Source organism: Canariomyces notabilis (assembly GCF_033297395.1).
Source record: "Canariomyces notabilis strain CBS 508.74 unplaced genomic scaffold N656scaffold_44, whole genome shotgun sequence".
Classification (NCBI taxonomy): Eukaryota; Fungi; Ascomycota; class Sordariomycetes; order Sordariales; family Chaetomiaceae; genus Canariomyces; species Canariomyces notabilis.
Window position 1 is genome coordinate 3,647 of NW_027041866.1, and position 24,796 is coordinate 28,442.

The 24,796-nt window shown below is 53.2% G+C and overlaps 11 protein-coding genes across 11 annotated transcripts; 6 read left to right on the forward strand and 5 right to left on the reverse strand.

The window, feature by feature from the left end:
* N656DRAFT_785354 (MFS general substrate transporter) lies at window positions 1-2,719 on the reverse strand. The gene is made up of 9 exons (XM_064816359.1): window positions 2,220-2,719; window positions 1,997-2,130; window positions 1,683-1,932; window positions 1,444-1,619; window positions 1,180-1,379; window positions 757-1,114; window positions 622-687; window positions 510-563; window positions 1-448 (listed from the first exon to the last, which is right to left on the reverse strand). The coding sequence occupies exons 1-9, from the start codon at window positions 2,373-2,375 to the stop codon at window positions 124-126; spliced, it is 1,719 nt and encodes a 572-aa protein (XP_064664911.1). The 5' UTR covers window positions 2,376-2,719; the 3' UTR covers window positions 1-123.
* Window positions 2,720-3,946: 1,227 nt separating this feature from the next.
* N656DRAFT_840441 (tryptophan synthase beta subunit-like PLP-dependent enzyme) lies at window positions 3,947-5,921 on the forward strand (the record flags this gene model as incomplete). The annotated part of the gene is made up of 6 exons (XM_064818944.1): window positions 3,947-4,394; window positions 4,467-4,590; window positions 4,678-4,768; window positions 4,824-4,884; window positions 4,954-5,314; window positions 5,367-5,921. The coding sequence occupies exons 1-6, from the start codon at window positions 4,015-4,017 to the stop codon at window positions 5,919-5,921; spliced, it is 1,572 nt and encodes a 523-aa protein (XP_064664912.1). The 5' UTR covers window positions 3,947-4,014.
* A 1,019-nt stretch (window positions 5,922-6,940) lies between these two features.
* N656DRAFT_785355 (uncharacterized protein) lies at window positions 6,941-7,727 on the forward strand. The gene has a single exon (XM_064816360.1). The coding sequence runs from the start codon at window positions 7,069-7,071 to the stop codon at window positions 7,567-7,569; it is 501 nt and encodes a 166-aa protein (XP_064664913.1). The 5' UTR covers window positions 6,941-7,068; the 3' UTR covers window positions 7,570-7,727.
* A 222-nt stretch (window positions 7,728-7,949) lies between these two features.
* On the reverse strand, window positions 7,950-9,915 carry N656DRAFT_772622 (kinase-like protein; the record flags this gene model as incomplete). The annotated part of the gene is made up of 6 exons (XM_064813946.1): window positions 7,950-8,223; window positions 8,310-8,416; window positions 8,538-8,707; window positions 8,747-9,293; window positions 9,344-9,559; window positions 9,709-9,915. 6 exons carry the CDS (start codon window positions 9,913-9,915, stop codon window positions 7,950-7,952), a joined length of 1,521 nt encoding a protein of 506 aa, XP_064664914.1.
* Window positions 9,916-10,256: 341 nt separating this feature from the next.
* N656DRAFT_840443 (uncharacterized protein) lies at window positions 10,257-12,185 on the forward strand (the record flags this gene model as incomplete). Its single annotated transcript, XM_064818945.1, has 5 exons — window positions 10,257-10,404; window positions 10,455-11,076; window positions 11,115-11,416; window positions 11,495-11,838; window positions 11,896-12,185. Exons 1-5 carry the CDS (start codon window positions 10,352-10,354, stop codon window positions 12,183-12,185), a joined length of 1,611 nt encoding a protein of 536 aa, XP_064664915.1. The 5' UTR covers window positions 10,257-10,351.
* A 79-nt stretch (window positions 12,186-12,264) lies between these two features.
* On the reverse strand, window positions 12,265-13,193 carry N656DRAFT_513741 (uncharacterized protein). The gene is made up of 3 exons (XM_064809916.1): window positions 13,011-13,193; window positions 12,728-12,935; window positions 12,265-12,674 (listed from the first exon to the last, which is right to left on the reverse strand). Exons 2-3 carry the CDS (start codon window positions 12,892-12,894, stop codon window positions 12,344-12,346), a joined length of 498 nt encoding a protein of 165 aa, XP_064664916.1. The 5' UTR covers window positions 12,895-12,935; window positions 13,011-13,193; the 3' UTR covers window positions 12,265-12,343.
* An 836-nt stretch (window positions 13,194-14,029) lies between these two features.
* N656DRAFT_513771 (uncharacterized protein) lies at window positions 14,030-14,732 on the reverse strand. Its single transcript, XM_064809917.1, has one exon. It carries the CDS (start codon window positions 14,569-14,571, stop codon window positions 14,113-14,115), a length of 459 nt encoding a protein of 152 aa, XP_064664917.1. The 5' UTR covers window positions 14,572-14,732; the 3' UTR covers window positions 14,030-14,112.
* A 1,317-nt stretch (window positions 14,733-16,049) lies between these two features.
* On the forward strand, window positions 16,050-18,139 carry N656DRAFT_785361 (uncharacterized protein). The gene has a single exon (XM_064816361.1). It carries the CDS (start codon window positions 16,421-16,423, stop codon window positions 17,972-17,974), a length of 1,554 nt encoding a protein of 517 aa, XP_064664918.1. The 5' UTR covers window positions 16,050-16,420; the 3' UTR covers window positions 17,975-18,139.
* N656DRAFT_513849 (lytic polysaccharide monooxygenase) lies at window positions 18,076-19,694 on the reverse strand. Its single transcript, XM_064809918.1, has 5 exons — window positions 19,296-19,694; window positions 19,152-19,209; window positions 18,697-19,087; window positions 18,385-18,577; window positions 18,076-18,283 (listed from the first exon to the last, which is right to left on the reverse strand). Exons 1-5 carry the CDS (start codon window positions 19,342-19,344, stop codon window positions 18,177-18,179), a joined length of 798 nt encoding a protein of 265 aa, XP_064664919.1. The 5' UTR covers window positions 19,345-19,694; the 3' UTR covers window positions 18,076-18,176.
* Window positions 19,695-20,541: 847 nt separating this feature from the next.
* N656DRAFT_785362 (uncharacterized protein) lies at window positions 20,542-21,768 on the forward strand. The gene is made up of 2 exons (XM_064816362.1): window positions 20,542-20,932; window positions 21,022-21,768. The coding sequence occupies exons 1-2, from the start codon at window positions 20,680-20,682 to the stop codon at window positions 21,735-21,737; spliced, it is 969 nt and encodes a 322-aa protein (XP_064664920.1). The 5' UTR covers window positions 20,542-20,679; the 3' UTR covers window positions 21,738-21,768.
* Window positions 21,769-22,368: 600 nt separating this feature from the next.
* On the forward strand, window positions 22,369-24,707 carry N656DRAFT_785364 (vanillyl alcohol oxidase). Its single transcript, XM_064816363.1, has 5 exons — window positions 22,369-22,720; window positions 22,797-23,097; window positions 23,209-24,190; window positions 24,256-24,320; window positions 24,383-24,707. Exons 1-5 carry the CDS (start codon window positions 22,452-22,454, stop codon window positions 24,488-24,490), a joined length of 1,725 nt encoding a protein of 574 aa, XP_064664921.1. The 5' UTR covers window positions 22,369-22,451; the 3' UTR covers window positions 24,491-24,707.
* The last annotated feature ends 89 nt before the right edge of the window (window positions 24,708-24,796 follow it).

Sequence of the window (24,796 nt, forward strand, 5' to 3'; positions counted from 1 at the left end):
GTACATGCAAAATTTCCAAACATGTTTCCAGCCGGACTCAAAGGAAGCTGCTGTGGCTGCATGCTATAATTCCAGGGAGTGGGCACTAGGATTGCCAGAACAATGTGCCTATCAAGAAATTGTCTATGCTGTGTCCAGTGACTCCTGTCTCGTTTTATCCCGATACGCTTTGCGCCCCTCCTCCTTGAGCTTCTCATCATCCGGGCGAGACAATTCGACCTGGGGTAGCATGAAGAAGGCAATGGCGAAGGCTAGTACGCACAGAGCTGCCCCGGTGGTGAATATGATACGGAATCCCTTTCTATACGCGGGAATCAGGACGCGCCGGATTCTGTCGGCTTCAGCTCCGGAGACGGTCCCGAGATACGTCTCTGGGCTCCTGAGAAAAGCCTTGGATGCGTTATGGTCGATGTCGAGGGACTCCAAGGAGCCCAGCAAAACATTGTTGCTACAGGCATGATTGCATTAGCATTATAGGTATTCAAGGACAACACCAAGCATAAACTTACATGATTGTTCCACAAACAGCGAGGCCAATGGTGGCGCCAAGGTTTCTGACGAAACTGCATGGACCGGTAAGTACAAGGCGCGTTTGTCTGGGCTTACGTACCCCTGACGTACTTGCGGAATGAAGTGACAACCGCCATGTCACGCCTAACCACGCCGGCCTGGATGGCAATCAAGGCGCTTGTAGTGGATCAATTGTCAGAGTGGTTGAGCCAACAGCGGGCCACACACGGACTGGATAGGACTTACGGCTGCAACGTGTTACCCACGCCTACTCCGATGAGGACCGAGTACCCGATCTGCTTGCCAATGCCCGTCGTCTCGTCTAGAGTCGACATCAAGCCCAGGCCAACTGCCCAGCAAGCCCAGCCAAAGAGGATGGACTCGCGGTAGCGGCCGACCCAGTGTACCACAAGGCCGGACAGGGTGCTGCTTGCCGTCTGGACCAGTGTGATGGGGAGCAGCATGGCCCCGGCCCTGGTCGCGGAGTACTCGTACACCAGTTGGTAGAAAGACGGGATGTAGTAGACCTGCACGACAAAGTTCCAGCCGTTGATGGCCATGGTGATGCAAGCCCCGTTGACAATCTTGGACTTGAAGATGTGGACTGCCGGCAGGTGAGTGGCGTGTTAGGAAACATGTCTTCCAAGGGCAAATGGAGGAAAGACGCACGGGGAACAAGAGGGTACCGAGGACCCTTCCACTGCCACAATACAAAGGCCACGCACACGGCGAAGCCGACAACTAGCGTTGCGATGACATGGTCCGATTCCCAGGGATACTCGCCTCCGCCCCAAGTGAGCCCCAACATCAGGACGATTGTACCCGCCAATGCTACAAGGATGCCGATGAAATCCACCGCATTGAGTTTCCTAAGGGTCGGTTAGCGCATCACATATACACATACACACAAGTTACCAGCTCTCAGGCACTCACAATTTCCAGTCACCCTGGACCTTTTTCAGCGGCATGAAGAAGACCACGGCCAGGGTTGTCACCACAGTCAGGGGCATGTTGATGCGGAAAATCCACCGCCACGAGTCCTCGGACAGGGACGACAACGCACCGCCGATCACGGGGCCGATGCCATTGGCGATGGCCACCACAGCGCCCTTTTTATTGTATGTTAGGTATCATCAAGTCGACCTAGATCGGTATACGAATGGAATACTCACGATAATGCCCTGGTACTTGCCCCTCTCTCTCAAGGGCACCACGTCGCTCACGATCAGCTGCGCAACCGTCATGAGCCCGCCGCCGCCGATGCCCGTAAAAGCGCGGAACACGGTCAGCTGCAATACCGACTGCGCTAGCGACGAGGCTAGGGACCCGACAAAGAAGATGGCGAGGCCCGTCAGGAGTATCACCTTGCGCGACCATATGTCGGACAACCGACCGTACAGCAGCTGCCCGACCGTCGAGGTTCTGCGTGTGTGTCGATGGTTACTGCTGGGCGGAGGATTGCAAGACGTAAAGGAAGAACACATACATGAAGTAGCCGTTGGCGATCCACGAGACCTGCGAGGTTGACCCCAAGTCGTTGCCGATGATGTACAAACTGGTTGCGAGCGTCGTCTGGTCTATGAGGGCTAGAAGGTCGACGCTGGCGCAGGCGAGAAAGATCTGTCATTGTCATTGTCCGCGTCAGTTCTGTTGAGACCGTTGAATGACAGGGGCGGGCAGAACCATGCATGTATACAACATGAACATACCGTAATGATGGTTCTCTTTGGGACATAGTTGGTCTGCTCATTGAACTCGTGGGGCTTGCCGGCATCATTCGACGTAGTGCTCGTGTCGGTCGCATTGTACTTCTCCGCTGAACGCAAGACCCCGTCTACGTCGGCGATGTTAGCGTCCCTGTCCATTATGTGACTGATGCTGGCTGGCAAGAACCAAGATTCAGACAGTCGATTCTTGCCTCCTTCTCCTTCCTTGAAAAACGAGAAAACGCCCGCGACTCCTGATTTGTTTTCGACTGAGCCGGTCTTTGAGGGAAAATGTCGCTGTACTGCTCCTGCTTGTACATGTCCCACGCATCTCATGGGAAGAAAGGCTTGGCTTAGCTAATGGCAAGCCAAAATAGACATGAAGTGTGAAGCGTGTCCCTTGATGACCCCGAGATCAACACAGCCAACAAGGCAAAGAGAGAATCGTGTATAAAAATCCAGTCGACTCCCCTCTTCCTCCCCCACTTTCCCTTCTTGCCAAGCCCTTCGAGGCGTTTGAGCACCTCAATGACTGTGATGTTTCCGGGTGGGCGGTAGGGAGCCCCTTGAGCGGGGGCCGGGTATGCACCTTGACGGCCAGGGATCGACGTGAAGATTCAATGTTGCTGGGATAAGCTTATTATATGCCTAAGTGCCGATCAACGCAAACTGGTGACTGCCGGAGGCTCTGCGGCTCAGGGTGCTCAAACTACTATCATCCGTAGGATAGGATTTAATCACCGTCAGTAGTATCGAATCACAGAACTTTAGGGCTCCACAAGCAACCTCAACACTTAAATGAGCCGCTCAGAAGAGACATATCGCCAAGGCTTAGCAGACAGTGGCCTCAGTCAGCAAGCTGTTCTTTCCCAGCCGGATTTTGCAGATATTACGACCAGTCGAGTATCATAACCCAGCAAATCTCCATGGTGCCGACGAGATAATTTTCTTCCGTTGGTGTTCTATGATGGAAAGTTGGCACCCAAAACTCAGGGTGGCTAATGTGGCGTTGGACAAATCCTGATCGTGGTGAAATAGTTACCTTATGGATGATGGTAATGTAAAGTAGAGCGCAATTCGGTGTGCAGTGATACAAGTGGGATGGGTACCTTGCCTACTTACTTGTGAGTACCTAGATTCTTATCAATGGGATCCTTGCTGTGTAACTGTGATGTCGATTGCCTGGCAGCAATCAAGGTTTACGCTGCCAGCCGTAACCATGATTCTTGCATTCTTGCCGGTCAAGATCACATGTACCTACACCCGGATAGCCCTGTCTTGTTTCAAGAGGCAAGGCTTGAGCAGCCAGGGATGGGACATGTTGAACACTCAAAGGATGAAAAAAAAGGGGCATGACTGGTATACGTGTATGCAACATATGCTCGGAATCCAGATTCAGGTTGCCTGGCTCATAGAACCATGAGTGATCAACGTTGGCGTGGGGGAGTTATATTGAGTCTTGACGTGATCATCGGGCTCGAAAGGTGCCTCTAGGGCGAGATTCGGTGTCAAGAAGTTGCTTAGCTTCATGCGATTCCAAGGCAGTAAGGGGGTGGGCATCAGCCTCCTTCATCATCATGTTTCCAGGCGCCATACCTTGTGCAGGAGACATGTCCATCTTCGCAAACATGACGATCCTTTGGGTCGAGATCGACAATCTAACATGTGCTACCCAGTCTTAAATCTCCTTCCTGGAGGACCCGTTCCTCATATAAAAGCTCATGACATGACCCAGTGATGTTGCGAAACCTTCTCACATAGTGGGTAGATCAACAGCTCCGAGACTTGAACCATAACCATGGCAAATCCCTTGAACGTCTACAGAGGACCCGACTCGGTCCGCAACTACTTCCACCCCGAGTCGTCACCGCCGCTCCCCCTGGTCGAGATACCCGACTGCCTCAACCCGTACCGCCGAGATGGCGTCCACATCTACGCAAAGATGATGTCGATGCATCCCGCAAACAATGTCAAGTCGATGCCTGCTCTGAATCTCCTCGAGAACAGCGTGGACAAGGCAAAGACGCGCACCGTAATCGAGTACAGCTCAGGATCCACCGTCATCTCCATGTCATTGATTGCCCGCGTCTTTCACAATCTGACCGACGTGCGCGCCTACTTGAGCAACAAGACATCCCCGGCCAAGCTCCGCTTGATGCAATTTTTTGGCCTCGACATGTATGATGACTGGAACTGCCAGCGAGTCCACAAAGATGGTATACACTGAACTAACGCCGTGGGCACATGCAGAACACTCTTTGGCGGTCCGTCGCAGCCCGAGCCCGATGACGAGCGCGGAGGAATCCGGGCTGCCGAGAGGCAAGCCAAGGAAGACGACTCCAAGATCAATCCGAACCAGTATCACAATGACAACGTTAGTTCCATTCCCTAGAGAGACATGGTCAAGATCAAGTCTTACCGACATGGACCCCTGCTGACGCCGAGACATGCAACTATGTAGAACTGGAAGGCGCACGTCCGGTGGACGGGCCCGCAGATCCTCGCCCAGCTGCCCGAGATTAACGTGCTCTGCGCGGGAATGGGAACATCAGGTAGGCGCGCTCAGTGTTAGAGGACTAGGCCCTAAAGTTTAACCAAGCATCGTAGGAACCATGACTGGGTTGGGCACGTACTTCAAGAACACCAAGCCTAGTGTGTACCGTGTTGGGTATGTCCAGTCATATCCGCTTCTCCCGAGCCCTTCAGGGGACATGGGGAGCGCGCTGACAGAATACAGGGTATGCACCGCCCCCGGTGACCGCGTCCCCGGTCCGCGCTCGCACGCACTGCTGGCCCCCGTCCAGTTCCCCTGGAAGTCGTCCGTGGACCACATCGAAGAGGTCGGCTCGCACGACTCCTTCTCGTTGTCGCTGAGCCTCTGCCGCGAGGGCCTCGTCTGCGGCCCATCGTCCGGCTTCAACCTCAAGGGCCTGTACCAGTTCCTCGCCGCGCGCAAGGCCGACGGGTCGCTCGCCCAGCTCGCGGGCGAGGACGGCGAGATCCATTGCGTTTTCCTGTGCTGTGATCTGCCGTACCAGTACATCAACGAGTACTTTGATAAGCTGGGCCCCGAGTATTTCCCCACGATCCATAACGAGGTGGGTGCACAACAGTCCCGGTCGGCCTAAGGAAATACTAACCTAGTTTCAGCACTTGACCAAGGTGGACCTCTACAGGTACGACGACAGATGGGAGAAGGAGCCCGCCGAGGCGCTCGACTTGTTCTTCACGCAGGACGACGCCCTGGCAAGCGCGCTGGTGCCCATCACGTCCAAGGTCAAGCCCCAGCCGCAAACGTCCATCATCGACCTCCGGCAGCCCCTCGACTTCAACGACTTCCACCTCCCGGGCTCGGTCAACGTGCCCTTTGTCCATGAGGATACGCCCAGTCCCTTCTCCGAACCTGATGTTCTCGAATCTCTCTGGAAGAGGCTGGAGGAGACCTTCAAGGCGCCTAGTGCCGAGCTGCTGCATCTGCTGCAGGGCAGACGTGTCTTACTTGTCTGCTATGATGGGGATAGCGCGAGGGTGGCGACGAGCGTTCTCAGGGCCGAGGGACACGAGGCGGATAGTCTTAAGGGTGGGTTCAAGGCGCTCAGGAAGATGAGGGAGAAGTCTCTCTCGGACGGTGGGTTTCATGTTAGAAACAAAGCTGATGTGGAGTCTGTTGCGCCTCAATTGGGTCTCAATCCCGTTGCTGTGTAGGCCGTTTGACTTGTGGGGTTGGGGGAACATCATCATAGTTGCGTGCAGACTACCTAAGTTCAAGACTCGAAGATATCAAGAACACCTTACCAGAATACAATATGGTCTTTATTGAATTTTTCGCCTTTCACTCGGCGCAGTCGTGGTCTAGCGACATTGTGGGGTCGGGTGATCCTGGAATAGGGGGTAAGCTCATAGAAAGGGGCTTGGTATCCATAGCGGTTGCCCGGGCAACACAGCCTTGAAGCGTTCAACAACTCATGATGCCGGATTTGAAGCCCAGGAGGCATCCAGGCTAAATATCCCAAATGTCTTCTCCCACAAGCAGCAATCTGACACTTGGGTGGCGAATTATACCCTGAAATGACGGCGATTTCAACAGCACCGCATCACCTGGGCCCCGAGTCCGGATGTCGAGTGACAGGCGCAGCGAAGCATCTCGCTAACAGTTCAAGCACATGCGGGCGGCAGACAAGCGCTAGGCACCTGCTGCACCGCTCGCTCGCTCTCTTCTGGGAGCTTCGACATGTCTTCGCTCGCTAACCACCCTGTTCCGGGGCAATAGACGTAGATTACCGGTCCAGCACTACTTGTAAGTCTTGGATCCTCGAGTGCATGAAAGTACCTAATCAAAATACCTTGTCTCACCAATGTAAGTTGTTCTAGTATTCTGTATATCCAACTCGGATCTGCGGGAACGGCCACGGTTTCCATACCGCCGTGCTCTCACAAATTTATATCTGCTAATAGCTAGGCTTGAAGTGAAGTTACGCTAGATATAACTTTACAGGTTGTACGTTTTCCGGCCTTGATAGAGTATGCTTATGATTTTCCAAAGGATGGATTTGCAGTGGAACATGATTTTATCCCGTCTCCCGGTTCAAGTTGACATTAGGACGCCCATAACCCGGGCGGGGTCTTGCAGTTTTGTGAGTGTGACAGTGTGTAATTGTGAATGTGTGGGTGTTATGTACATACAAGTACATACATCCCGTCATCCCCCGCCCCCAACTACACCTCCACCTTTCATCCGCACGCTACTAGCTCTGAACGTTGATAAGAGGCCACATCAGCGACTCTGTGTTACTAGACGTCGCCAAAATCTGATGCGTCGCTCTCCGTGATTGCGCGACAAATCGTAAGCAACATGGTCAACGTCATACCCGCCGCCAAAACGGCCGTAGCGGCCTATGCATATGCCGTCACCCAGGCTGGCAATTCCTCGATCCCCTACTCCACTACCGCGGCAGCCATGGCAGAGCTCTACCACGCCAATTTCACGAGCTTCACGCTGGGAACCATCACTCTCTTCCCTGACAAGGCATTTTCGCGCGCGGCAGTTGAGGAGAGCCTAGTGAAGTACAATAAAAGCGGACTAGGAACGGATTTCCGGTACGAGACGAACCGAATTGAAGCGGTGGGTAGGGAAAGCGCTGTGGTTTGGATTACTTGGAGAATCGTGCCACAACAAGACTCTGGAAGAGGCGGAACGGAGAAGACGAAATGTCAGGAAGAGGGGTGGAGGTTCACAGATGTTTATGGGTTCAGGGTGGCAGCGAGCGGACAAACTGGGGCGTGGGAGTGGTCGAATGCTGATGATGAGTATGAAAAGTTGCTGGAGAATTATCCCGCGTTCTTCTCTTCTTAACACCAAACAGGGGATACCTTCAAGATTCGCAAGGAGTGTCGGCAACAGGTAAGGTAGGTATGATTTATTTTCATCACGTACTATGGTGGTGAATGGACTGATGGAAGGGTAGTCGATCGGCCATACAATCACACTGATATTACGCTTCATTACTCGCTTTACTTCGTCTTAAACAATCGACTAGCGCTCATGATCCTCGCGCTCCCGCGATCTTCCCTACCATTTCCACCATTCCCAGCTTCTCTATATATTGCATTAATTATACTTCGACCCGTTACAACGAGGGCTTTTAGTCCCTGCTACTGAACCTCAACAGCTAGAAAACTTCAGTGCAAAACTCTCCATGAAAAGATAACATAGGGAGGAAACCCAACCTCCTATCACAATCCCATTAGCCTCTCCTCCGCACTATAAGCGCGCAACAGCTCCCACGCACTGCCCCTCGAAATTTCAGTGCCATCATAGCACGCAATGGCCCTGAACCTGGGCGTAGTCTCTTTAACCGGCACATGCTTGACAAGGTCAAATGAGAGCACGGCGTGGCTAAGCCACTCCATCATGAACCTCCCCTGCCAGACGTCTTCGATCCAGTGCGGGTCGGTGTTGACCCAGTCCAGGGGCGAGGTCATGCGCGCAACGCCGCAGAATTTTCGGCTAATATTGTAGTCACATTCGGTTTAAGTGGTTTGTCTCTTTCGTGACGCTGGGATCAAGGTGCTAAATACTGGACTAAACTGTACCTTAGAATGACTGAAAAAAACATGACTACATTCCCCATGGATTGGGCGAACGCCTTGTCCAGGATCTTGTTACGCGCGGGCTGGAAGTCCACACGCCGTGGGCCGCACTGGTTTCGATGTCGGTGGCGTTATCCGAGCGAAGCACGAAGTATCGAGTCTGGCTTGAATTAGCCCCCTGGACTCGCCACTGAAGTTGGGATACTGGAGTGATGTAGATGCTGTATGTACCTTGCCAAAGGAAAGCCCGCGAAATCTCCGGCTAAGGAGGATGCTATCGAGGGCAAGACAGGTGTGGATTCGCTCGATTGTGGCTTCATTCTTTGTTGGGTATAAATCTAGACCTGCTTTGGTCTCCTGCTTGACTTCTGGCTTTGTGTCCGGTCGCGACGGCTGTCTTTCTGGGACGTTATCAAGACTATTATCTGCTTGGGTCTCACTTTTGATGTGGCACCCGTCCTCAATTTTGATGCCGAGTTCATCAACTGCAGGCGAGGGATATTCAATTTTGGGTTCGGGGGAATAAGACATTGCATTGGGACCGGGTGACGGTGTCACAGCCCTTCTAAGCCATGGGTGGGCAAGCGTAGCGATGGCGGTGGGTCGGAGGATGGGATCTGGGGCCAGCAGCTTGCTGATGAAGTCCCGACAAAGTTCAGTCAACTCGTCGTCCCCGTCCCGCGAAAAGTCGAGTGGCCTTCTCCGTTCAACGTAATCAGAATATCGCGCGGGGTTTGGAAAGACGACACGTCCCAATAGCAAGGTCAGGGCAATGACGCCGACGGCCCACATATCAACGGACACGGTGTAGGTGATGGTCACGCCGTCCTCGCTGCCGTATCCCAGGGCCTCCGGCGCCGCGCAGCCAACCGTCCCAAACAGGTTTACCGTGTTTTGGTGCGTGACGCCATGGAGAACCTGCTTGCTGATGCCAAAGTCGGCAATCTTGATCCTCCAAGTCGGAGTAGTGGTTGATAAGAGGATGTTCTGTATGTAGATTAGCGAACTCCTAATTCGAGCATATCACCATGACTCACACCAGGCTTGAGGTCCCGGTGTGTGAAACCATTTTCGTGCATATGCCGAACCCCGTGCACAAGCTGCCGTACGATACAGCTGGTATCCGACTCAGAAAACCGGCCTGAATCAAGTCTGTATTGCTCAAGGTCACCGGCCGGCAAATACTCCATCGCGATGAAAATTGACTCGTCGTTCTCAAACCATCCGAAGATGCCGACAAAATACGGGGCATACTGTTCTTTTGTCAGCACCGTTTGGTTCGCTTGCCATAGGAGGGATGTACGTCGGGTTGCGAGAACTTGATGACAGCGGTGAGTTCGTCTCTGTGAGTCGACCGCGATTGGTTTGCCCGGTGCTTCCTCATCTGCTTCACCGCTCGCACCTGTGTCTCCTCGCATTGCGTGGCTCTAAGTTGCTCCTTGCGGACCACACCCGACGCGCCACGCCCAATTTCCTCTTGGGCGTCCCATATCTCATGTCGTGTGGCGACGGGGGACTGTGGATTGTAGAAGTAATGCTGCACGCACCAAGGGAGGAATACAGTCTCCAGCCTTGATGCAGCGACGAGTGCGGACAAGTCGTCCTCCATTTTTGTACAAGTTCAAGTTGTTGTGTTGCGATGAAGATACCTAGGTATGTAGAGATGCTTGGAATTAGGGTCATTCTAATTTTTTGACTGCGTTTTTTCTCTGTATTCACTGAACCCTAAGGTGTCACCAAGCTTGGAAGTCCCCCTGGTGCCTAGCTCCCCCTGGCTACTCGGCTACTAGTATGCGCCTGGGATGCATTGTGGCTGGCTTGGTCATGCAGACCAGACGAATGAGGGAGCGGAAGCTGCCGCTGGAAGTCAGTAATGCCGCAGATGACGCAACAGCTGAGGTTCAGCTCAGGTAATCCATGGACGTGGTGCGCCCTGGTCCTTCGCGGCAGCCAACACCCAGCTCCAGAGACACGACCTTGTCGTGCCAGCCCACAAAACTCTCAAACGTACGGTAGGTATCTCCGTTCCAAAGAGGCCCGAAGCCATGTCTGCTGAACTGATTCTCGCTATCGTTGGCGTGGCTGGTGGTTGTATCCAGTAAGTATGCGCATTCCATGGTTCTCAATACACAGCCCTAACGCCCACAGGCTCGCAAACCAGGCCCTGTCGACGTGTAAGGCGTACAGAGATGCACCGGCAGATCTCGAAAAGAAGATAGTCATTGTTGAGTCGATATGGCCGAAAGTGCAAGCGCAGCTGCAAGTCGTCTGTCAAATGTCGGACCAGGGGCTCTGGAACGACGAATTGGCCGATTGTCACTTTGCACTACTCCAACAACTCCATGGGACGCTGCTGCAAGCCGTTTCGCGGTTGGAAATGGCCGCATCGGCCATGGAGTCTCAAGACAAGAGCTCTAACATATTCCGCAAGTTCGGGCGCTGGAAATACGCCCTCGCCAACAAGGCACTCAATGCTCTCATGACGGAGCTAGAAGCTTGGCAGAGCCGATTTGATCCGTCTTGGTATCTTATTGCTCGCATTGCCAGCAAAGTGTTGGATCCTGTTCTTGCTGAATCCTGGAGGGACCGAGAGCAGGTCTCAAACTCGAACTCCAACGCTCGGCCGCTAGAAAACATGCTTGCGCTTCGCAAAGCCTTACAAGAGCAGGATGAGGGTACTGCTCAAGATCCGCGAACACTCTATCTTGAGGTCACCCAGATCGTCCCCGTGAAGGAACTAACTATGGACTTCACATCAACAAAGGCCATTGTCCAGGCTGGATCGAGGGGGAGCTCCTGATTGTCGAGCCGGTGGACATCTCGTTGGGAACCAGCCGACAGGGCATTGCCGATGTTGAGAGTCTAGCCCGACGGCTGCAACACATCGAACCCGACACGTTCGGTCTGCTTCGTTGTGAAGGGCTGCTGGGTTTGACAGAACCCCAAAACAGACGTCTTACATCACTAGATGTTGTTTACCGCGCCCCACGCTGCAAGCAACCCCCAATCACACTCCGGCAACTCCTCTTGAACCAGCAGGAAGTCAGTCTCACTGCTGTTGTCAACCTTGCCAAGCAACTCGTCACCTCAGTGAGCTACATCCACGCTTGGTACGTCAAATTCCCCTCGTAAAACTACAATACCTTACGCACCGTAGACTCCGCTGACAATGGAATATACAAAAACAGCGACTTCGTCCACAAAAACATCCGCCCAGAGAACGTCATTCTCTTTCCCCCGTCCACCAACCCCAGAAACCCCATCGGCACCGCCTACCTTCTCGGGTGCACGCACTTCCGCTCCATCACGCACGAGACAAACCTCTACGGCGACTCGGCCTGGCACCGCAACCTGTACCGTCACCCCGCTCGCCAGGGGCTGGAAATTTTCAATGAGTACATTATGCAGCACGATATTTACTCGCTCGGTGTGTGCTTGTTGGAGATTGGGCTGTGGAAGTCGTTTGTTTCATATCAGTCTCTCGATAGTGGCAATACCAGGCTGAATGGGGACATGGACTGGGAGAACGAGGGTGTGGTTGGGGCTGAGGTTGTGACGGGCGGGGGACTACACGTGCCTAGGCCGGGAGACTGTCTTCAATTGAGTATGCCGTTGACGGATCGGGTGTTTGAGAGGGTACATCTCAATAAAGGGGGGACGCTGTGGGTGAAGGAGGGCCTTGTGGCTATGTCTAGGGAGTTGTTGCCCGCGAGAATGGGGGAGATGTATACGGATATTGTAGTGAGTTGTCTGACGTGCTTGGACGAAGGGAATGACGACTTTGCGGGTCTGGAGGAGAATGGAGGAGACGACGGCATCACAGTGGGTGTGAGGTTTGTAGAGAAGATCCTAGCAAGAGTTGGGGAGATTCGGCTTTAGGAGCTTAGGGTGCAGTCGATAGACTTCAAAAGTTCAAGATCTATAACCGAGTCTCAACGGACGATTTCTCTTCACAGAACGGGCAATTGTTTCTACCATACTTCTTTTCATCCTTTATAGAAGTGCTGACTTCATGTTAAACTCGGACCTCGGGAAGCTTAGAGTCTAATTCTATCGCGACTGTCAAGCAAATCAACACAAAAAAGCACCAGATAGCCAACCCCAGCAACAAAGTACGCCACATGCGTATTTATAGTCCCGTAAAAAGCCAAAAACCACTCCAAGAACCGCCCAACCGACCGGCATGAGCCAGGATCTGGCCACAGGATCTTGCTCCACGACCTAAGCGTCTGCGCAACCGCAAGCCAAAGAAACGCCGCGGCCTGCAACAGCAACTCCACAAGACTAAGCGTGCCGTTGCCGTCGTGGGTCTGCAGCCCGGCACGCACCGTCTGGATCGCGTACAGAAACTGGAGAAGCATAAAGGCGCTGTTGGCGGGGATCAGCAGGCACATCCACACGCTGAGGCCAATGATGTATACGGCGATGTAGTTGCCCAGTTTCGTGGGGTCGTCTTGATCAAACAAGGGGCTAGAGTTGTACCATAGGAATGCGAGAGATACTGGTAGCACGGTGAGTGCCACGGTGATGACGGTTGCTTTGAGGGTTGTGGAGGAGATGCCTGGCTCGGGGGACTCGGTGGGGTCATCTGGAGTTGATGGTGTACGGTGTTGAAGGTATAGCGCGAGTCTTTTGTGGTGGGTTGCTTGGTGTCAGAACAGCCATGGCAGACAAAGGGGTGGGGGGGAAGACGGAAGAACTGACTGAATCATGGCAGCGACAAACTGCACGGCTGCCTGGATGAAACCGAGCAGCGACGAGTAGGCCTTCCATCCGCGATAGGGTCCGCCGTTGACGCAGTTGAAGGAGTTGTAGAAGATTGGATGTTGCAGCCGCAAACCGAGCGTGAGCGTGGCGAAGAGGCTGTGGAAGAGGATGTAGCGCGACGATACGCCGCGGGTGCCGTGCCGGACGAAGCTGAGATACTGCGGTATGTAGGAGGCTAAGGTGAAGAGGCAGAGTAGTCTGGTCGGGATGCAGAGTTAGGTTTGGTTACAGTACCCTAGCTGCCGGCACCAAACACTGAACACGGACAGCAATGATCAATCACTGCAGGGGTTTGGTAAAGGGCATCGCACGTTTCAACAACAGTCCGCGGGAGGGACTGGTACTCTACCCGGTAGTGCTCGCACCATTCCGAGTCACCGGAAGAATGCATGCTGTGATGTGGTAACGTTTAGAAAAGACAGCCGTCGTTGTTTTAGTCGCATGGAGAGTTGCGGAGCGAAATCCTAAGAGGACAGAGTTAGGAAGATGGTATTCAATGTATTGGGTGAACCTAAGGTCTAGTTGGCAGTTAATAAAGCTCACTCGCACACGACGTCGGCTTGACAACCTACCTGAATCGACCGGTTTGCTGCTACCTGCCTAGAATAGTTGTGGCTGCGCCACGTGCAAGCCCCTTGGAGGATTGGATCCTTGATTTCAACTACATCATTAAGGTAGACGATGGTCCCATCTCAAATGGAAAACATTGTGAGAAAAGCGTTATTCCCGAATTTGACCCCAAAGTCTGGAGTAGCTATGGTAGCCTGGGGGCAATGCTCTCCCAGCGTTTCTAATTTCTATCTACGGCTATCTAGAGTACAAAACTTGAAGCATATCGCACCCTGCACAAAGATCAAATCCACCCACAGATAGAGACCCTCCGGAAACAACAAACAGAGACCTTCTAGAAACAACAAACAGAGATCCACAAGCATTAGATCGAAACGACCGAGAGACAGAGCCCTTCCGCAACCTGGAAACAAACCTTCAAACCGCGCCCGCAGTGCTGCGTGGGCTGCTGTGCTGCTTCCAGCCCCCTTTAGTAGCCTCGACCCCCCCTCCGGCGCCTGGTCGCGCTGTTCTCCCCGGTCCTAAACATCACTTCCTTCATGTCGGCCTGCCTTCTTTCCTCCTCGGCCCTCCTTCTCTCTTCTTCCCTCCATCTTCTCTCTTCTTCCCTCCGTCTCTCTTCTTCCCACCTTCGTCGCTCTTCTTCCCTCCGTCGCTCTTCTTCCCTCCGTCTTCTCTCTTCCTCCCTCCTTCTTCTCTCTTGTTCTTCCCTCCTTCTGTTCTCTTCTTCCCTCCTCCTTCTGTCCGTGTCACGCCGAGTCCTGCTGCTCTGTCCAGTTGTGATTGTGATGTTTTCGTAATCTTCCCTCCTCCTTCTATCCGAGTCCGGGTCACGCCGAGTCATGCTGGTTTGTCCAGCCGCCATTGTGATGTCTTCGTAATCAAACTCCCGTTCGAGGCTGTTGTCACTGTCGCTGTAGTAGGCCATTGTGTCGTGAGAGTGATAGAAGTTCTAGAGCAAGATTAGCTAAGGTAAGGTACCGTACAAATGATGGGTCAAATCGCGTCCGATCCACGATGGAACTCACCTCTTGTAGGACTCGGACGGATGCAGCGAAATGATTCTCAGCTGAGTTGTTTGGAATTTGGGATTTGGGATGAATTCCAACTGGAGTGTCAGTGCTCTGCGATGAGTTGTTTGGGATCTGGGATGAATTGCAACTTGAGTGTGTGGTTTGGATGGTAGATACTCTCAACTGACCCTGGGACCCGGGGGAAAAACCCTTAACTTATAGTCGGACAGTGAACAATATGCATCATGAGTCTTTGGCCCTGGATGGACCATGGCTGCCTCTGAGTGCGTTGCTTTCTCGGCTTGTCAGCCTTGCGCTAAGACTATCACGACCTGAAAACGGACCATCAGTTCGACCCAGCCAAGTCAAGGCCGCACAGATTCGCCGGGTTAATTTCTAAGCTACAACACATTGACTGTATGAGTCTTGTGATGATGCCACCGAGATTATGCCTGGCCTCCATAATTGCCTACTGAGGACTCATATATGGGTTGTTGGTAGCAAATCCACCAACTGCTGGAAAAATAAGTGGTCAGAGATCACCAGATGCCTCTAGAGGCCGCTACGAACGCGCGCGATAACACAGAGCGCGTTGATCAAGGAAGACTCAATGGTGCCGCTAGGGTGACCTGCTCACAGCCACTTCACAGCATTTCATCGTGTGCTAAGTCGTGTGCTAAGTAGCTGAGCCTGCTGAGGTCTGTCTAAAGGCCCGGCGCACCGCGCAAGCAAGCGAGCGCTTCCTGGCCTAATCACCTTGGGCGGCCACGACAGTATGCACATCCGTTGTGACCGCTAGTCGGGAATGAAACGTTGTGTTGGTGATTGGAACTTAGGCGTTATCACACGCGTGGCTGGCAAGGCCGCAAGATGGTCGATGGCTCTGGTTGGCGCCAATAGGCAAATTAGGCCCGAAGTTACCTTAGGTGCCGAGTCCCGTAAAGCGACTGTGTCACGGACCACTTACCACATTCGGGTCAGGCCAAGCCATGCGCCACACACCCAAATTTTGCAGGGCGCAACACCGAAGTACTAGACTTGCATGCAGTCAAACTGACAATTCCAAAGATCTATCAATTCGCCCACAGGCGAGCCCTAGGCTAAATCGCTCAAAAACACAATAAAATTAAGATGCATCGAAAGCAAATCGCACGCAGAGATACTGCCCAATTACACCGCCCTTCCTGCTGCCCTGCGCAGGTAGCTGCCACTGACGTACCTGCAAAGATAGGTGGGAGGAAGATGGGTGGAGAGTTAGGAGCGGTGGGTGAGAGTTATGTGTGGAGGGTTGGTGCAGGCTAGGTGTTCTGCGCATAACCAAGTTCAGGTACTTCGATGTTGGTCCCTGCAAAATTTGGGTGTGTGGCGCATGGCTTGGCCTGACCCGAATGTGGTAAGTGGTCCGTGACACAGTCGCTTTACGGGATTCGTTAGGTGCGCGCCTATTTCCATACAAGCGCGTGCTTAAGGACTTAGGTGCTTAGGTAGTAGGCCTAGTGCTTAGCTTCACCGCCGCGGCTTGGCACTGGCCCTAGCGTCGCCCAATGCACTTAGTACCTAAGGTACCCTCTTCTGCTTTCGAGGGAGGAGTTGAACGCGACAAACCACCACCTGCAACATTTGTCCCCTTAATCCGCGTCCTCCCGATCGACGACCATCACCGCCTAACTTCCAAACGACAACTTGTTGGGAATCTTTACATGTCACGTCAGAAAATTACCACTTTTATATCACTGTTCCTAGCAGCTATCGCAGATAAGAACGATGTATGCCTTCCAAGAGGAGCTCGATAACTTTGTATGGGACAAAACCGATGAAGACGCCCACAAATCGTTGATGCGAATGCGCCACACCAAGACCTGCCGCGGGATAGAACGTCTGGCAGGAGCCCTGTTCGGGACGCAGGCAACCCTCGTGTCTCCTTTGATCGTTGGCGGCTTCAATGTCCTCTACAGACTGCGACTTGCGGGAGATCCTCCCACGCCCGATGTCATGGTCCGGCTTCCAAATCCGAGTCTCGTCCCATTTGCGGAGGAGAAAACCGCCCAGGAGACCGCCACAGCTCAATTCATCGCGGACAACACGCAGATCCCCGTCCCTCACCACTTTTTTCATGGTCTAGACAGAAAACTTGGGCCGTTCGTCATCATCCAATATGTTGAGAGCTGCGAAAGTATGTCGGCTCGGCTGACAACGCCCAACGAAGACTTGAGTGTGCAGCATGTCCTCAACCCAGCCGTGGACGAGACCCTACTGGAAGACGTCTGGGCCAAGGCAGCCAGGTGTCTCGTCCAACTCTCACGTCTCACCTTTCCCCGGATTGGCGCTCTCGTCGAAGTCAAGGCTGACAGCGACGGACCAAAGTCTTACACCATCGCCGGCCGTCCCATCACACACAACATGACGGACATGGTCCGGCTCGCCAACATCCCGCGCTCCGTGCTACCGCCCGAGGGAAAGACATACGCCACCGCAGACGAGTGGTATGCCGCGCTGGCCGAGATGCATCTTGCGCAGCTCGTCTTCCAGCACAACGACGCCGTGCAGTCGGCTGACGACTGCCGGAACAAATACGTCGCGCGTCAGGTCTTTCGGCGGCTGGCAAAGGAGGGGAAGTTGTCCTCTTTTGGGTTCGCCGAGGATGATTGGTCTGCTCAGTCACGCGCGATCAAGACAGTGGACAGTCCGGCTACTCTCTGCCCTGCTCCAGAGGGGACCTGCAACTTCAGGCTCTGGAGCGACGATTTCCGCGCCGGAAATATGCTCCTCAACAAGGCCGACGACCTGGTCGCCGCGATCGATTGGGAGTTCACGTATGCTGCACCAGCACAGTTCATTCTTGACGCACCCTGGTGGCTGCTCCTTGATACAGCCGAGACATGGGAGGAGGGGATTGATGATTGGGTGCGGACTTACGAAACTCGCCTAGAGACCTGGATCGCTGCTGTGAAACGAGCTGAGGACAGCTTATCAGGCGCTGCTGCGGGTCAGGAAGGTGCTCTGCCAGCACCCCTGTCTACATACATGCGCGAGAGCTGGGAAACGGGCCGGTTCTGGCTCAGCTACGGCGCGAGAAAGAGCTGGGCTTTTGATATGGCGTATTGGAGATTTTTGGATGAGAGGTTCTTTGGCAAGCGGCCGGACGGTGTCTTAAAGGAGGACTTGTGGAAGACGAGGATAGACTTGTTGACGGACCAGGAGAGGGCCGCCATGGAGCCATTTGTGGAGAGGAAATTGGAGGAGGCAAAGGAACGAGTTATCGTGAATTGGGAACCAGAAGAAGCGCAGAAGCGTCTGTCCGAACTTCTATTTGACTAGTATTACCCAAAACTATGTCACTTATCATTGCTTTGGTTATGTAAAGGAACATGGCCTTTCATTGGCGATACGTCTCCACCGTCGGTCTATTCTGTTCCAGGACCATGCCCTGGAACATAGAATGCAACCCCAGGAAGATGATTCGAGCCTCAGCAATCCACACCTTCCAGGACTGCAATGGAATTGCCGAATGACCCAGAAATCAGCCAGTCCAAACAGCAGGCCCGGGCGGCTTATAGTTCATTAGTTTCAACTCGTCCGTTGGAACTCTCCCACCCAAGTATTCCTGGTCATCCGGCACCAGGAAGCCTAGGTGTGAAATGGTCAGTATATCTCTTGCTTTATTCTTTGAGGCATACTCAGAAGGGAAGGTAAGGTAGGTCCATAGATAGATAATGAGTGCGTCTTACCAGGATCATCGTTCTGATACGTGCCAGGGAACCTAACAAACTCGGTCGGGGTGCCCCCGCCGGAACCGATGATGTCGACAAAGGCACAGTTAACGTAGAACTGTAAGTACCCGGTACTAGCAGTGGGCATGAAATTCTCAATGCGCATGAGGTATTTCCCTGGCGGAGTGGTTTTAGGGATGGTGAAGTTGAACTATGTCATGGAGTTCATGTATGTCAGCCCTGATTATATGAACTTGTTTGGACGGGACTCAAGGCGCAAAATAGGTAGGTAGGTCAGAATGAAGGGAAAGGAGCCAGTGTAAGACGTACATCACCAACACCAGGCCAAAGCGACCAGTGGGTGTCATCAAGCGGACCAGCATACGCAATCTTGAACCAGTCACCGTCACCTTTGTAGTTCAGGAGGTCACCGTTCGGCGCGCGCGAGAGGTAAATGATACCTGGGCCTGCATGCCAAAAGTTTGGGCCGCGGCTCGCACGATACGGCTCGTGTCTGTTTCCGTTGCCGTCAGCAGAGACCCGGAAGCCCACCTCGGAGCCGGCGAGGATATCGATTGTCTCGGTGTGCGGCGCCGAATCGAATGCACTTCTGCCGCAGGTGATGTTCGGGTTGTCGGCTCCAATAATGGGGTCTAGCTTGTAGCCCTGGTATCCCGGCGGATAATCGTAGGGTCCGTGAGTGTATATGCCAGAGATATCGCTGCATCAGGATGTCAGTTGTTGTACTGTACATACATGAGTCCCTTTACTGGTACTAGACTTACAGGACATATTTCCACTCTGGCGTCTCGGTACCATTCACGAGAAGGATTCCATGGATATCTGGCCGTAAAAGTATCAGCAATTATACGTAGCCATCAAGTATGTTTTTGCAGCGTCCACGATTCTTCCTGGTATGAAAGACATACTGTGGCTCACCACACCCGACACGAGCGCTGCGAGGCAAAGTGTCTTCATTGGGGAGAGTAACTACAGCTGGTTTCAATGCAATGAGATAGTAATCCAATAACATGCTAGAGGTCTCTGGGATCGCCTCGAAAGTCCCCCCTCCTTATATATCAATCCTGTGCACTGGACGTCCGTCTTTGCTCCTCCGAGATCTGGATGATGCTACTGCATTCCTCACCGGACTCGGTAACCCTTGGAAAGACGACCTCATGACTTCGAAAGATTCTGGGTTCATTAATCGAGGCTAGAAATAACGATGGTACCAAGGTAGGAAGCGAACAAGTTAAGATCTCTACTGGCTGGGTAAGAGACTGGGTTTCGATATTAGGCACTATTCTTGTCATGGCTACTTGATAAAGTGCCAAGGCCGTTGATTAATGGCATGCGACCTTACTGTATTGTGACGGCGGCCTGCTTCCGTACTTATTGTAACAGCCGGTCAGCCATATAGTTTGCACAAGATCACTGCAGTGTCACTAAGCGCGGCCTGAAATTGACTGCTGTCCTTGTGGCACTGTTCTATGCCTCGACTCGGTAGTATGCTAGAAGAACCCGCCCCTTGCCGTCATGACCTCCTAGTCCTCCTACAGTATCTCCAGCCCCACTTGTCTGTCTCTTCTATGCTTGGACTGGATTGTTTCGATTCTATACCAAGATCAATGCATGTCCCGTCACCATAGCCATACCTCTCCTGGACCATGAAAAGGGTTCTTGTGCAACAAGAGCTGCATTACGCGGCGGTTTGTCGTCGTAATCTGAAAACATGGCGAAGTCCCTGAGCAACTGAATGTCTCTATGTCCTGGACGCACGGTATATGAAATACCAGTGAATTCCTTGGCCCTTGCAGAAGTAAACCGCGCGAGGCTGTACTGTACAGTACATCAAATCAAGCTACTTTTGGCTGCCAGTTCCCTACTACCTAAATTACATGCCTCTTCAGTGTTGAACGGTCTGACTTAACGCTTCCGTTGCTGACAGTGAAGGAGAGAGTGATGCATGTCTAGAACTTAGAAGGAATCGGGGTCAATAGTATTGTAAGTGCCACTATGAATGAAAGGGTCTGTGAAAGAACAGAGATGCGGTGTTTGATTCGTCCGCGTTGGACATCAGGCTGCAAACGGCGGCTTGCCCGGGGTAGAGGCCGACTTCAAAGAACCGGCTTGCAGCAAGTTGAACATGGAATCGAGTCACGAGTGCTCATGGGAGGCGTAATCCGAAACCTTGCATTCCTCCGACCCAGCCTAGTTGAAACGTGAGAGGCAGCTGAACCCCTCTCCTCCTCCTTAGCATCATTGCTTAAACAACCAAAGTTGTGAACCTGGAAATATCAGTTCATTACCAAAATGCAAGCGCCATTCTGCCGCGACTGCATCTCAGGGGACCTGCGTATCAGCGAGGTCACCCTTCGAGGCACCGAGAAAGTCATCCACGGCCTGCCCACGTACGTAGTGCAACCGCCGCCCGGTATCGCGCCTACGGGAATAGTCGTCATCGTCTCGGACGCTTTCGGCTGGAAGCTGCCCAACACCCGCGCCCTCGCCGATGCCTATGCCAGCCGCGTCCCATGCACGGTCTATTTGCCTGATTTCATGGACGGTGAGTCCTCCACCTACAAATTGGATCCCTAACCTTGACAATCCAGTCCTACCCTTAACATCCCAGTCTGCTAACTGCTTCACATCTAGGCCATGCACTCCCAATATACCTGATGCACCTCCTGGACTCGGAAGCACCGAACCATACGGCCCAAGTCCCCCTTCCCTTCCGACTTCTGAAGCAAGCGTGGGCTTTAGTATGTGGTGCAGCTCACCTGCTTCGTTTCGCATACTTCAACCGTCAAAGTGTGACGGGACCGCGCAGCCATGCCTTTATGCGCGCGGTGCGCACTACACCTGGACCTTCGGGCCAGAAAAACAGCAGTCTCCCGCCAAAGGTTGGCGTGGCAGGTTTCTGCTGGGGCGGCCTGTACACCGTGCTGTGGACGCACGACACGCCGCCTAAGAAGGTCGTCATTCCTAGCAAGACTGCTGCTCGTCGTCGTGGTCGTCGTGGGGATAGAAGTGGAGCTGGCACAGAGTATCCGCTTGTCGACTGCGCTTTTACGGCTCATCCGAGCATGCTCAAGATCCCCGAGCAGATCGAAATGGTAGTGCAGCCTCTTGGTGTTGCGAACGGAGATAATGATCAGTGGATGGGTGAGGCCAAGATGAAACAGCTGGTGGCCATCTTGCAGTCTAAGAATGAAGCTGCTGGAAGGGAGGTCTACGACGCCGTGGTGTACGAAGGAGCGAAGCATGGGTTTGCCACACGCGCGGATAGGGACGATCCGAAGCAGCTGGAGATCGGGGATAAGTGTGAAGACCAGGCGGTGAGATGGTTCAAGCGGCATTTTGAGAGCTAATTTGTTTGTACTGAAGGGAGTGTCTACGACTATAATATGTGAGTCTCTTTTGCCTTATACGTAACAATCTGTGTCTCGGATTCGAGCAGATAAACGTCGGGTCGTATTCAGGACATACATCTATAGAGCTCTGCCCCCAGTCTGACTGATGGATGGTGGCCCGCCCGGACAGTTCCATGCCCACTTGTTCAACGTCATCGTCGCCATAGGCTCCCGGTCCAAGCCTTCCCTTTGGCTCTCTCAGCCTGAGTGTAGATGTGGCTAACTACACCAAGCTAATGTAGGGTTTGGACGGAAAGGGAGTGGCGAACATGAATGGAATGATCCTACCTTGGGCGGGATACCTTGTACAGTAGCTGATACCGGCATCAGCAGATCAGTCGAGAATAATGGTGAGGGGTCCAGGGGTTGTTGCAAGACCCCGCATGCCGTGCCATCACAGGCAGTTGGCTGTAGCACTCACCGGGTGGTATTTGTATTGCCGGAATTGGAGAAGAGTCGGAGGAACAGACTGCTTCGTATGGCAACACAGAGATGCATTGGCTGATTCTTGCAGATGCCTGTTCTTAAAGCTAGGTCGGGTACTCACGGTAGAAGAGGTACGAGATCTCCTTGATACAAATTAGGGCCCATGCAACTTTCGCGCTGCCATGCCCATTCTTGGACTCTCCTGCCCTACTCCAACGACTGTATGTTAAAGTAAACAGACACGCTATGTCTACCACAATCCCAACAACATATTCCCATGCCGAATATGAGGCAGCCCACCAATCTACGTACGAACGGACCCCACGATACCCTATCAAACCGGTCCTTCCACCTGGAGTCCGCGAAGCCGACTTTGCCCGAGCAATCCAGGAGTTTATCTCCACGGTCGGCCAGGACGCCGTTTTCATTAACGAGGGACTGTCCGATTACATCGACCCGTACGACGTGCATGAGGACAGAGACGATAAGCGCAAAGTCCCCAGCGCTGCCGTTTGGTACGTACTGATCTTTAACGCCCACCTACAGACTCGGCCCGTTGCGTGGCACAAGCTAACTCACTGATGGCCGCAGCCCCCAGTCAATAGAGCAACTCAAAGAGATGCTTGCCGTAGCGAACAAGTATGCCATACCCCTGTGGACCTTCTCCCGAGGCAAGAATCTAGGTTATGGTGGACCGGCACCGCGCGTCAACGGCTCGGTTGCTCTAGACCTGCACCGCATGAAAAAGATCATTGAGGTCAACGACGAGTTTCACTATGCTGTCGTAGAGCCTGGCGTCACGTTCATCGAGCTGTACGAGTACTGCGTCAAGAATGGCAAAAAGGTCTGGCCCAGCACTGCGAGCTTGGGATGGGGGAGCGTTATGGGCAATGTGAGTTTCTCCTTATCTCATTGAACAGTTGTGATTTCTGCATGAGGACTGTATGGTGGTGGATGGAAGGATAGGCTGACATCAAATCCCCTGACCCGACTTCCTCGACAGACTTTGGATAGGGGTATGGGCTTCGGCATGAACTTCTCCCACCACCAGTGTATGGCGGGGATCGAGGTTATGCTCGCAGACGGCGATCTCGTACGTACGGGACAGTTCGGCATCACGGCGTCACCATCAGCGTTCCTTTCCAAATTCACCTACGGGCCATCTGTGGAAGGGCTGTTTTTGCAAAGCAACATGGGCGTAGTCACCAAAATGAGCCTGTGGTTGACTCCGCAGCCGCAAGCGTACATGGCGTGTACCTTCTCCATGCCAGCGTTTGACGACCTCGAGGTCATGGTTGATGCGTTTGGCGAGATGAAGCGCAACGGGACGATCCAGAGCTGCGTCTGGTTCACTAGCCTGATCGAGACGCTTTGTATTACGGGCCGGCGGGAGGATTGGTGGAAGGGCGAGGGCCCAGTGCCAGACTGGCGGCTCGAGGAGTTGCGAAAAGAGACAGGCTATGGGCATTGGTATGCTCGCTGGGGGCTGTACGGTCCGAAGCGGATTGTTCAGGCCCAGTTTGATGAGATCAAGGAGGTGATGTCGAAGAAGGCACCCACAGGCGAAATAAGCGGTGTCATGTATGCAAATGAGGAGGGTGTTGACGCCGCGGCGGTTCCGCCAGAGCACGGGAGCATGTTTGTGGGCGTGCCATCGCTCTGGAGTCTGCCCCTGATCAACTGGCCCATCCCCAGGGGCAAGGAGGGCAAGGCTGCTCACGGCGACTACGCACCTGTTATCCCGTCCTCGGGTAAGCTACTGCTGGAGTGGATGAAAGTCAGCAAGCCCATCTGCGAAGCCAACGGTGTTGAGCTTATGGCCGATTTCTTTATGCACGAGCGCCACGTCGTGCTCATGAATATGTTCACTTGGGACCAGACAGATCCGACGCAGAAGGTCAAAATGAAGAAGCTGTACTACGGGCTGCATGAGGAAGCGAAGAAGCGGGGGTATGGCATGTACCGTGGCCATGTCAACTACATGGGTATGTCTAACTGCATGACCTGTGTGTGCGCTGCGCTGTCTCAGTTCTGGCTAACCAATCTTCAGACCTTATCGCCGACTTGAACGACTTCAACAACCATGCATACAATAGATTTGTCGAGAAGATCAAGGTTTGTCACAACTACCTATCTCAATGCAAGGATAGAGACCGATCGGTACTGACATAGATCAGGATGCCCTCGACCCCAACGGCATTCTCGCCCCAGGAAAGCAAGGCATCTGGCCCAATCGGTTCCAACATTTAAGAGAGACCCAAGAAGCAGACTTAGTTGGCTCTTAACTGAACAACTGACGCAAACTCAACTGAACTTGCTGGTATCTTCCAAGGGTTTGCTCTCAGACGAGACTTCAGTAAAGTGGGCGGTGGCCAGTCGTTGGTTCAATGTCCTTAGTACCTGAGGAATTGGGGTCGGGTTACCAGGCCGCAGAGGCATAAGTGCATGTGAGGGTAGGGTACCTCCAATCCTGCAGCCAATATCCCTTATGTCCAATACATGACGGTTACATCATCCAATAACTTGAGAAACTGTATCAGTCTAGTCGCCACTTTCTGGTTTGTCTCGGCCCAGAACCGAGGTGTAAGGCA